This window comes from Nematolebias whitei, chromosome 22 (assembly GCF_014905685.2).
Source record: "Nematolebias whitei isolate Nwh7 chromosome 22, NemWhi1, whole genome shotgun sequence".
Taxonomy (NCBI): Eukaryota; Metazoa; Chordata; class Actinopteri; order Cyprinodontiformes; family Rivulidae; genus Nematolebias; species Nematolebias whitei.
The window spans coordinates 11,712,475-11,724,618 of NC_056519.1; the positions used below are offsets into that span (position 1 = coordinate 11,712,475).

Here is a 12,144-nt window from a genome sequence, read left to right on the forward strand (position 1 = left end):
ATAACTCCTCCCAGCGAGACATGTCCCATTTGATTAAAATAATCCTGCTGGAGTTGAACTTCACCAAGGATCTTGATCTTAAATGAAGTCGTTTTTTAATTAAATTGCTCAAGCGAATGGGAATTACTGTATTGTGTCTCTTCATTTCCATTCATGTGTTTGTGCAGGGAAATAATCTAAATAGATTTTTAAAAAAAAACCAACAGATAGAGCTGCAGGGTTTCATGTATCTAGTAGAGTTAAAAGCCAGAAGGTCTTTATCTGAAAGTGCAAGAGAGCAACAAATCTTCAAAATGCATCCTTGCTTTCATCTTTGTGTGTGTGTGTGTGTGTGTGTGCTTGTGTTGCTAATTAAACTAAAACTGCTGGCCTTGATTGTTGATGAGTTTCTAACATGTCTGCCAATCTCTTCAGTCCCAGCAGCCTCTGGAGGACCTCGATGCCCAGCTGAGGAGAGCACTGAGCCCAGAAACTGTTCCTGTGAGCTCACACACTTTGTACCCTTTGTGCTCACTTTAAAATTATGTTTATTAATCTGATCAAACTTTTTTCTTTATTTGAGGTCCCTCAGAGCAGTGCGCCTTCAGTAGGACAACCAAGTATGTATTTTATATTCCCTAAATACATCAAACGGTGTCTTTTGCCTGCCATTTGTGTGAAATATTTATCATCCCTCTTTCAGTTCCCTTCTCTCTAGAAGAAGAAATAGTGTCTCAAACTGTTCCTCCTTGTGCTCGTGGGATTAAATTAGGAAGATTTCAGGTAAAGTTCTTGCCTCTTAAGGACACCTAGACATTGATATCAAGACTAAACTTTATATTTTGGCTTTTTAATCAACCGGGTGTTTGTGGACTAGATATATAAGTATGGTCAAGCTAAATAAACAATTAAAAACAATAATTATTTTGTGTTCAAAGATGTGTATATAGATGGTTGATTGAAACTTGGTTGCTTGTGGTGTAGTAGAGTGACTTTTGGGAAAAGGGACTATAAGATTTTTTTTCTTCAAACTACTCCTTTTCATTCAGAACGTTTGTTTTATGTCAACGTGGGACATTTATTTTAAACAATGTAATTATAAAAAAAGTATATGTTTGTTGGGTTTTCACTTTTTATATTACTTGTCAGGTCTCATTGGCTGCTGAAGAGCCTGTTGCCCCCCGCTCGTCTCGCTCTGAATCTTCCTCCACCACCTCCACCTCCACCTCATCAACCTCCAGCCTTTCCAGCCCAGACAGCACTTTGCACAAAGACTCCTCATCTCCTCTAAGAGGGGTAAGAGGACAAGATGTTGTGGATGGACTGCCTCAAAGGACTCCAACAAAGTCCCACCCCTCTCCTTTCGTCTCCCCCTGCCACTCCCCCAAGCCCACTACCACAATTGGGCGCTTCCAGGTAATCTGTATTTTTGTTTTCTGCTTCCTCTTGCTCTTCCTCATCATCATCATGTCTGTTTATCCACTCTGTTATGTCTTTTATTTCAGGTTACTACAAACACAGAGTCTCGTGTCGGTAGGTTCTCGGTCAGTCGAACTCCTGAGCAGAGCTTTGAGTCGAGTCGTCCACCAGCTCCCCAGACTCCTAACGGCCCCAGCGATCCTGGCCAAGTTTTGTCTCCAGACCGCCCTCATAGAGCCTCCTTGCCAAGTCTAAACAACAACTCCTTCAATAACTCCTACATCAGCAGCGACAACGATTCAGAGTTCGAAGAGGATGAAGACTTTAAACGGGAAGTCAGCTGCCTCAGACAAAAGTAAGTTTTCCTTCTGTCGTCTCCTTTCCAGCCCCATCTTTCTGATCACTTCTTACACAGTCAATATCTTTTTATGTTGTATTTCCTTTTTCTTCCACAGGCACATGAAAGAAATCCAGGCCCTCCATTCCCGCCAGAAAGAGGAAATAGAATGTCTGTTTACCCGGCTGGGAAAGGTAACGTTTATTTCACATGAACACGCATTACGCACATATTTTCCGCCGTACCCATCGCACCGCCCTATAAGTCGCATCTGTCCAAATATGTCTAAAAAAGTGAAAAAATCCATAAATATGTCGCTTCACCGTATACGTTGCATCTATTATGTGTCACCACTGATGCGTTGCATTTGTTACGCATCACCGCTGACAACCCGGAAATGTGAGCCGGTGTTGTGCCAAAAATCCACAAAAAAAATAAAAATAAAAATTTTTGCCAGGGCAGTGCAGCTGGTTTGATGGTTGCTCCAAGCAGCGAGCAGAACGATGGTGGAAGATTATGGCAAACCGATTGTGTCAATAATAGCTGGTGAAGATTGTCAGTCATCCAGGACATGGTAAATTCAAAAAAGTTCAAGAAAAAACAAAGTATAAAGTATAATAAATAAAGTCCAGTTGTTTTTGTCTTTAACATTTTTGAATTTGTTATTATAGCCACGTTAACCTATTACATGATACAGCGGCATGCTCTGCTGCCATCTAGTGGCTGAAAATGATACAGTTCAATTTTTTTCAGTCAGAATGAATGAAAACGGTCATATTTCAGCCAAAAAATGGTTTATAAATATGGGGGGGAAATCCACAAATACGTCGCTTCAGCATGTAAGTCGCAGGGCATGCAAATTATGCAATAAAAAAACTGTGACTTATAGGCCGAAAAATACGGTATTCAACAAGTATTGTCTGCGGTACAAAACAACCACTCCTCCTTGGTCCTGGTGCAGGTTCCTCCAGCTGCAGTCATCCCTCCACTAATCCCCTTGACTGGCAGGAGGCGTCGACTGACCAAAAGCAAGTCTTCAAAATCGTCCAGAACCAGCTCCACTCACGGTAGCAAGAGTCCATTACAGCAAGGTAGGCTTGTCTTGTAGCATTTTCACCAACCAAACTGTTCATCAGAAATGTCAACAGAAACGTTTTAAATACTAATTTAAATTCTGATGTTGTGAGACGCCACTGAAGAAGAAACCTTGCATCATTTTGTTTGTGTGAACCGTTTCTGAACAGAAACGTCACATAATTTGTTTAACTCGAGCCACAGCATTTACTGTTACTCTTTCTATGTCCATGCGTTTGTGTGCACATACATGTTTGTGTTTGTTTCGTTACACGTGTATGTGGGCGTACGCTGAATCAGGATCTGAGCTTCAAAATTTCTGACCGCTTTTCCTGTTTGTTTTTCTCCACGTTTTCTTGTCCGTGTGTGGGTGTGTCTGTGTAACTCTTCTGGGGGATGCATGTCTTTATCTGTTATTTTTATGTGTTTGTCCGCGTTTGTTTTTGTCCTCTATGCTTTTGTGCGATGTCCAGGCAGCACTTTATCCGCCCAGAGCGTCCCAGTCATGCACTCCGGCCAACTGCCTCCATTACCCCCGGGAGGATTATCCGGTTCAGGCAGCAGCACTGTGCTCCAGCCCCTCAAAACCTCCCCCTCCAGTGATAACCTGTGTTCAGCCTACACCAGCGAGGCGGCCCTCTCTGTGCCCAGCCTGTGTGCTCCGACTCCAGGTGAGAATGCAACTCAGAGCTCCTAGCAGCAGTAGGCCTCTTGGCATTATTCACACCCACAGTTTCTTTGCATGCAGATACTAGAACTTGTAGGGTAATATTCACTTTTTCACAGGAAAAGAGCTCCCATCTTTCTTGATTTGAGTGTGAACAGTGTAATGCATACTCACTGTTAACATGCTTTCTGTATATTCTTCAACTCTTTTCATTTCCTTCATTTTTCCTTTTTTTGGGTCTTCCTGTTTCTCTCCTATTATCTCCATTTATGCTCTGAACATCTTTCTGCATCTCCTTTCCTTTTTCTTCCATCCTTCCTCTCTTCAGGCTGTATAAAGTTCAGCTGGGGTTCGGAGCGTTTGGCCTTCAAGCCTGGCGGCAGGAGGACGCGCTTTCTGAGTACGCCTTGCTTGGCTCTTTGTGTGTAACGCTTTCTTTCTTTGCTCCTCTCTTTTTATCCTTACCTACGTTTGGTTCCATTGTGGGGTTTTCTTTCTGCCACTCGTTTATCTGTGAAGTCACGGTCATCCTGTCTTCCTGTGGGTTTTCTTCTTTGAGGGAGGAAGACTCTGCATCTGAAATCACAAGAGTGTGGCAGAAATCCTTCCTTTTGAAATCAGACAATCAGGAATTTGTGGAAAATAAGATGAGCTGAAATCCACAGAAAAAATAAGCTCCTTGAGTTGCATCATTTAATTTTAAATCTTCATCTTGCTTTTAAAACAAATGTATAAAAGTAGATAAGTTCCTTTTATATCCACTCTTTTTTTTTTGACTGTCCAACATCCAAATCTCCTCCTAGCAGCAAACATTACAGCCTTTTTAGAAATAAACTCTGTATCACTGCGTCAGAATATCAGTGTATACATGAGTAAAATTGCTGCATACTTAATTAAAAAACTCTTGCAGTTCATTTTTCCTTTCAGTGCATACAGGTGCTGGTCATAAAATTAGAATATCATGAAAAAGTTGATTTATTTCAGTAATTCCATTCAAAAAGTGAAACTTGTCTATTATATTCATTCGTTACAGACTGATATACTTCACGTTTTTTTCTTTTAATGTTGATGATTATACCTGACAACTAATGAAAACCTCAAATTCAGTATCGCAGAAAATTATAATATTACTTAAGACCAATTTAAAAAAAAGATTTTTAGAAATGTTGGCCAACTGAAAAGTATAAACATGAAAAGTATGAGCATGTACAGCATCAGTACTTTGTTTTGGCTCCTTTTGCCTGGCTTACTGCAGCAATGCGGTGTGGCATGGAGTCGATCAGTCTGTGGCACTGCTCAGGTGTTATGAGAGCCCAGGTTGCTCTGATAGTGGCCTTCAGCTCTTCTGAATTGTTGGGTCAGGTGTATCGCATCTTCCTCTTCACAATACTCCATAGATTTTCTATGGGGTTAAGGTCATGTGAGTTTGCTGGTCAATTAAGAACAGGGCTACCATGGTCCTTAAACCAGGTACTGGTAGCTTTGGCACTGTGTGCAGGTGCCAAGTCCTGTTGGAAAATGAAATCTGCATCTCCATAAAGTTGGTCAGCAGCAGGAAGCATGATGTGCTCTAAAACTTCCTGGTAGATGGCAGCGTTGACCTTAGACCTCAGAAAACACAGTGGACCAACACCAGCAGATGACATGGCACCCCAAACTGTCACTGATTGTGGAAACTTGACACTGGACCTCAAGCAATGTGGATTCTGTGTCTCCTCTCTTCCTCCAGACTATGGGACCTTGATTTCCAAAGGAAATGCAAAATTTCAGAGAACATAACTTTGGATAACTCTGCAGCAGTCCAGTCCTTTTTGTTTTTAGCCCAGGGGAGATGCTTCTGACGCTGTATTTTGTTCAAGAGTGGCTTGACACAAAGAATGCAACAGTTAAATCCATGTCTTGCATACATCCGAGCGTGGTGGTTCTTGAAGCATTGACTCCAGCTGCAGTCCATTATTTGTGTATCTCCTCCATATTTTGGAATGGGTTTTGTTTCACAATCCTCTCCAGGGTGTCGTTATCCCTATTGCTTATACACTTTTTTTCTACCACATCTTTTCCTTCCCTTCGCCTCTCTGTTTATGTGCTTGGACACAGAGCTCTGTGAACAGCCAGCCTCTTTAGCAATGACTTTTTGTGTCTTGCCCTCCTTGTGCAAGGTGTCAGTGGTCATCTTTTGGACAACTGTCAAGTCAGCAGTCTTCCCCATGATTGTGTAGCCTACAGAACTAGCCTGAGAGACCATTAAAGGCCTTTGCAGGTGTTTTGAGTTAATTAGCTGATTAGAGTGTGTCTTCAATGTTGAACCTTTTCACAATAATCTAATTTTCTGAGATATTGAATTAGGGGTTTCATTAGTTGTCAGTTATAATCGTCAACATTAAAAGAAATAAACATTTGAAATATATCAGTTTATGTGTAATGAATGAATATAATATACAAGTTTCACTTTTTGAATGGAATTACTGAAATAAATCAACTTTTTCATGCTATTCTAATTTCATGACCAGCACCTGTATACTGCAAACACAGTAAATATTGTATCTACATCATCTTAGTGCTAATCTACCCATCCCACCTTGTAAGCTTAACCTAAACCAAAGCCAGGTTTGCATCAGGCACAGATCTATCGTTTAACATATTAAAACGTGATTGCAATAGTTTATATTTAAACCGGCAGTTTTTGTATTTGTATTTTTCTTTCTTTCTGATAGATGAAGTTAGAGAGGCCAGACTGAGATGGTTTGGACATGTCCAGAGGAGGGACAGTGGGTATATTGGTAGAAGGATGTTAGAAATGCAGCTGCCAGGGAAAAGACAGAGGACAGAGTGAAATGGACTCGCTGTGGCGACACCTGAAGAGGGAGCAGCCAAAAGAAGAAAAGAATGCCTCTTTATTTGTCTTTTCTTTCTTTACATTGAATCTGGACACTGTAAACTTTTGGCTGCAGTACAACGATCGCCCTAAATCGAATAGTTACACAGTTTAAAAAAGTCTGCAGACAACGCTGCGCTACTTTAACATTTTCAAAAACTGTGAAACGAACATTAAAAAATATGTGAAAGAAAATCTAGAGGCAATTTTGACTTCAGCCTTCTGAGGGCCATGCACATAAACATTGACAGCGTTCAAAATCCAGTTAAAACAAAAAGGGGAGAAAATAAAAAAAGATATAGCAGCAAATGGTCATCAGAAAATGTAATTCTTACTGATACTGATACTGATCGATTTTGTTGGTGGAAAGGGCGTGTGCTGTTTAGTATTACAGAAACCACCAGAAGAACAGCTGCTTTGTTAAAAAATACTGATTGGATCTGTTGACCATGAGACTAAACAAAGTTATGTTTCTATAATAGTCATATCATCACGAGCCATCATGATCTGATGTTCATCCTGCTGTTGCGCTTTTAGCAACTGACAGTAGTTTATTACTGTTCGTTATCTTCAGACTGATCTGATGATATGAACTGATGCAGTCCTCGTTAGTAAATTCATCTGAGCAGCTAAATTACTCATGAACTGAAGGGAAATGCAGCACGTTTCCATTTTTAACCTTTTTCTCTGAAAACAAGCAGGAAGTTGTGACCCAGTGACTTGAACCTTGTGTTACATATTTTTGTTTTTATTGTATGTATTTAAATAAATTATGTTCAATTGTAAGCTATGTACAGTTAGTTAATTTAAATGATTTAATTTGTAATCTATAGATTTAAAGTGTTGACATGTTTTGTTTACTTGATGAAAGGTTCTTTGTGTTGCTTCTGAACCTTCTGCAGCTCAAAGCTTTTTCTCTCCCTTCCACTTTTTATTTCCTCACTCAGTCCTCACCATGTTTTAACCCCCACCTGTCCCTCCCTCACAACCCCTCACCCCCAGGAGGGGAGAGAGACAGACCTGGGTCTTAGTAACTTTTTATTGCTCCTATGTTTTAAAGGCATTTTACGAAAATGATGTAAATTCTTTGACTAAATTTGAGTTTTTGTTTGATGTGATTGGTGAAAATATCTGAGATGTTGGCAGCAAATCAGAGCTTTGGGAGAAGAATACTGGCAGGCTCGGACCCAGTTCTGGTACAGCCCTGTTGAGCTGTAGAACGGAAACATTGCCATGTCAGAACCTGGTGTTTTGTTACCCAAAAAGCATCTTAAAGCTACAATCACAAGCAGAGAAAACATTTCCACACTAAGGCTAACTGAACTCTGCTGTCAGACGACATGCCCTTCTCTTAAAGGCACATCTTTGGTTTAATTCTGTCTCCATATTCCCAGTTTAAAAACATCTTTTCTCAGTTGTTTCTTAAGATAACGATAGCAGTCTTGGGACTTCTTTGATAAGTTTTTCTCACGGTATAAAAACCAGACAAAACTGACTTGAAACTTGAAGCAGATCAAAAGTTTTTGTAAATTTTGGGACAATAATCCCATTTTTATCTGTGTGACAGGTTTTAAGATGCTACTGGTGAGTCTAACCTCCAACATATTGTTTACTAATTACATCCAGATGTAACAATCAGATATGTGTTGGATTGTCGGGTGATGTGGGCGGGGTTTAACTCTGACTCTCTCCCAATCCTCCAACCGTCGTCTTCTGGCACCACAGGGAAGATGGTGAAAAAAGTCTGCCCCTGCAACCAGCTCTGTAGTAACTATCTCTCTTTTTGATCTTTCCTCAATATGTTCACATCCGCCCCTATCCTCCTAGCTTGCTCGCCAATGCTTCCTCCTCCTCCTCCTCCTCCTGCCATGTGTGGAGTTAAGTTTGACCCACGTCTCGAATCGGCATCAGCTCAGTTATTTCAGCTTCTGAATCCACAAAAAGCTCTGAATTTTGAATGTGGACATTGGTGGAGAAGTTATTGGTCTCGGAGTTGAGTGACTGAAATAACTGACGTGCTCCTCCATGGTAGACTAAAAAGTGGCACTGCATGCACCTGCAGGCTTTCCCTACAGTCACACACCTGAGCAGCTGTTTACCCCTCTGCCTCCGTTTCTGTCTCCTCCTCTGTTGACAGGGCTTGTGGTCTGGACTAGCTTCATCACAACCCCATGTCGCTGCAGTCACTCAGCGTCTCATTCTTATTGTCCTCCATTTTTGTTCACTGGTATAGGCCTGTCACGATAACACATTTTTGCTGATTGTCTCAGAAATTATTGTGATAAATGATAATATTGTTTCAAATTTGATAATGATTAGTAATTATTGTCAAATTTAAGAAGAAATGTTGGTTAATTTCTTTTGAGTGTAGTACCTCTTTTCAACCACCGGATGGCAGTATGACTGTTTTAACTGAAGGATGAATAGTGAGGGAGCGAGCAACGTGTCTCTTTAAGAAAAATGGGAGGGAGGCCCCTTGACCCATGAGCTGTCTGTCTTCGGTTCTCAAAATGGCAGACTCTCTGTGTGGTTTGAGCTCTTTAGCATAGCATTTTTCACACAAAGCTTTTAATAAAAAATAAAAAAAAAATCAATAAACAAGTTCTCAGCTTCTTTTTGCAGAGAAAAACTTTTACATGAAGGCACATGTTTCAGCCGTGAATTTTGGAGCTTCAACAAGACGGAGGTTTTTTCCCCAAGGTTGGCCTGTTAGCTTAGCTCGTAGCTTAGCTTCTACAGTTAAAATGGATTTTAAAGAGACAAGAGAAAGGGAGGGGTCAGTAAAGAGCACTGGAGTTGAGCTTTTTATCATCCAGTGTCTTCAGTAGAAAGAGAGAGACTCAAAGAAACGATGAAGCCGATGAAAATGATGTCGATAATTTTCATTTATCATGCAATTAATTGATTTATTGTTTATTGTGACAGGCCTAACTGTGAATTGACTTCCTTTTGCTAGATTCTCTCTCCCTGGAACCCATCACATTAGTTGTTTTTGTCTCCTGTTTTAATTGCAGTAAACAGATGTTGCATTTGTTTCATGCTCATGTTTGCTGTGTCAGCATAGCTCTGGGTTCATTTTGGCCCAAAAGATGAAGCATTACTTCTTGTGGCACTTTTCTGTACATAATGTACAATTTATAGAAATGTTTAAAGAGGAGAAACCTATCTGTTCATGCCTTTTGAATTTGATTTAAAACATATATGAAATGCATTATTAGTATCAAAATCAAAAATCTTTGTTTATTTGAGCATATAGGTGTGCAGTGATGAAGTCCCGCCATAACAATTTTTGAATGCAGGTAGATTAAGGCACTTGAATTGTATAATATATTTATGAACCATCATAGAACTGCAGGAAGCCTGGTCAGTTTTTGTTGTGTGCAGTTTTGTGCCAGATGATGCAGATGTTGATGAAAAGTGCAGGATCAGACTGCCATCTAATGTTTAAGAATGGATTTACACAGAGATGGTTGTTGAGGTATTATCTTGTTTTTCTCTGGTTCCTGTTGTGAGATTAGTCACTCCAGAATCATAAATGACCTTTTTTTTTTAAATCATCAAAATTCAACTGTTAATTTTCACATCAACATGCTGACCTGCTGAACCTCTGCTCTTCTCATGGTCAAGACTGGGCTTGCATCCACCCTCATTCCGATAACATCAGTTCTAATTTTCTGTCCAAACAAAGTCTTAAATCGTTTTTTCTTTTCCTCTTCGCTCTTTCTGTCTCTTTGCACAGGGACAAACAGCACCAACGCAGTGAGCGGTTCAGGCACTTTGGATCAAAGCCAGGGGGGCTCTCAGTATTTGCCAGCCCCCAACCAACGGAAGGGAACCTTCACTGATGACCTTCATAAGCTGGTGGACAACTGGGCCCGAGACGCCATGAACCTCTCGCAGGTCGGTTCCTGTTTTGTCGAACTGTAGCAGAAGACGAGCACAGGAAGTCTCAGTTTAAAGAAGTGGCACAAGTTAAATAAACTCCACTTTATTAAAAGTGAAACTGATTAGTGATGTAAATAAACCAGTAACTTCTGGGGTTTGGATGTCGGTAAAACAAAATTCAGGCTTTGAATCCATTTGGCACGAGGAGTGTTTACTTTACCACAGAGTCCGTTCCCATCATGCTTTTATTATACCGCAGCAACATTAGCTGCCGTTAATCTCTTCTGATTCCCTTGTTTTTGATTAATTAATTTTAGTTTAATTTAAATTAAAATACAACTAAACTAGAACTTTTTGGATGCTAATATTGAAGAAAAACCTTTACCTGCAAGGCCTGATTTTTAAGTCACAGCAGTTACTTGTTTAGAGGTTTTCCTTTTTCAGTGGATCTCCGACATTTACAGTTTTAATTTAACGTGTGACCTTTTTAGGGGAAGAGGAGTGCCAAACAGCAGCAGCAGGCTCCGACACAGGGACACAGCTACGAGGTGAGTTTAAACAAACCACATCATGCCCAAAAACATTTGGGCTTCTGTCAGTTGACCACCTCCAAAATTCCCTCACAGCAAACAGCAAGGTTTTTATTTCAGTTGTGTCACAAACCGTTTGTTGAAACACACATTTGTTTAAAATCATGCAGTGCATTGAAAAAAAAAAGCAAAAAAAATGCTCCTAAGCTAACGAGCTTGATTTGAAAGTGAACGAAAAAGCAGCAAAAGTTCAAACACGGAAGCGGAAGACCTTCAGAAAGAATGACGAGAAACTGACGAAAGAAAGGCTCGATGCAAGATGTTAAGAAACGAGGGATGACTCAGGGAAGTTATAATCCTGAAAGATTAAAACTGTTTTTCTGTGGTTTCGACTCAAGTTTTGTTTCAGGGCCAGTATACAACAGTAACAGAAAAAAGTTCCTTATTGTGCCAAAAAGAATTACTGTTCAAACTGTTTGTTTGAAACCCTAACCCCCTGCAGGTCACCCAGTCTGCCAGTCTGTGCAGGAAGTACTCTGCTCCCAGTCAGCTCTGTCCCAGCAGCATCGGAGGATCGGCCCACCTCCCAGCGAACCCCACCAGCGCTACCTCTCTAGCTGCCTGCAAGAGCTCCCTGTGCCACCCTCCTGCTACCTCCACGATACCCCAACTCCAACCGGCCCAGTTTATCCCCTACAACCCCTCTGCCGCCTACGCTGCACAGTGGTGTGGTCCGGCTCACAGCGTGGCCAATCCTCAGCAGGCCCCAGCTCAGCCTCTGCTGGTCAGCACGTCTCAGCCTCTGGGCCCTTACCCCACCCAACAGGGCCAGGTCTCAGGGCAGGGCCTTCTCCAGGCTTTCCACCATCCCAACGCTCTGCAGAAGTCAGTGAGCAACCCAGGGGGGCCCAACTTGAGGACAACGTAGGGTTTGGCCTGAGGGCCTCTTTAAATGGCGGCCCAGTCGGACAGATGTTCAGAAGCTGGAGAAGAGAGTTGGATAGAAAAACCAAATGCATCGGAGGGAAGAAATCAGGATTGATGAATAAAATCTGACCATCTTCACTTCCGCAGCAGCACAGTTCTCCCTGCTTTGGGCTTGTGGCGGCCAACCAAATGATCAAACGTCAGCGGTGCAGCATTTAAAGGCCAAAGAGGTTCTGGCAGAGCAGGATCGGTGTCTGCAGCTGCTTGTGTGTTTAGGCTTTTACAGCTGGGCTGCACTGGTTCCAGGTCATGCTTCTTGTCTGGCGCCAAATCCTGGTCCTCGAGGGCCACTATCCTGCGTGTTTCAGCTGTTTCCCCAGCTCTTCACGTCTGTCAATCAATCATTCATTCAGATCAGGCGTGTCAAAGCAGAGAAACATCAAAACCTGCA

At 41.4% G+C, this 12,144-nt stretch overlaps 1 protein-coding gene across 1 annotated transcript in view; it reads left to right on the plus strand.

The window, feature by feature from the left end:
- Positions 1-11,882, plus strand: part of wnk1b (WNK lysine deficient protein kinase 1b) — an 84,668-nt gene extending 72,786 nt beyond the window's left edge. The window contains exons 26-38 of the mRNA XM_037695834.1: positions 415-480; positions 563-599; positions 683-762; positions 1,129-1,395; positions 1,485-1,753; positions 1,854-1,929; positions 2,697-2,826; positions 3,283-3,480; positions 3,805-3,897; positions 8,077-8,118; positions 10,091-10,251; positions 10,728-10,784; positions 11,269-11,882. Coding sequence (XP_037551762.1) covers positions 415-480; positions 563-599; positions 683-762; positions 1,129-1,395; positions 1,485-1,753; positions 1,854-1,929; positions 2,697-2,826; positions 3,283-3,480; positions 3,805-3,897; positions 8,077-8,118; positions 10,091-10,251; positions 10,728-10,784; positions 11,269-11,694 — 1,902 coding nt within the window. The 3' untranslated portion in view covers positions 11,695-11,882. The remainder of the gene's footprint in view (positions 1-414; positions 481-562; positions 600-682; positions 763-1,128; positions 1,396-1,484; positions 1,754-1,853; positions 1,930-2,696; positions 2,827-3,282; positions 3,481-3,804; positions 3,898-8,076; positions 8,119-10,090; positions 10,252-10,727; positions 10,785-11,268) is intronic.
- Positions 11,883-12,144: the final 262 nt, after the last annotated feature.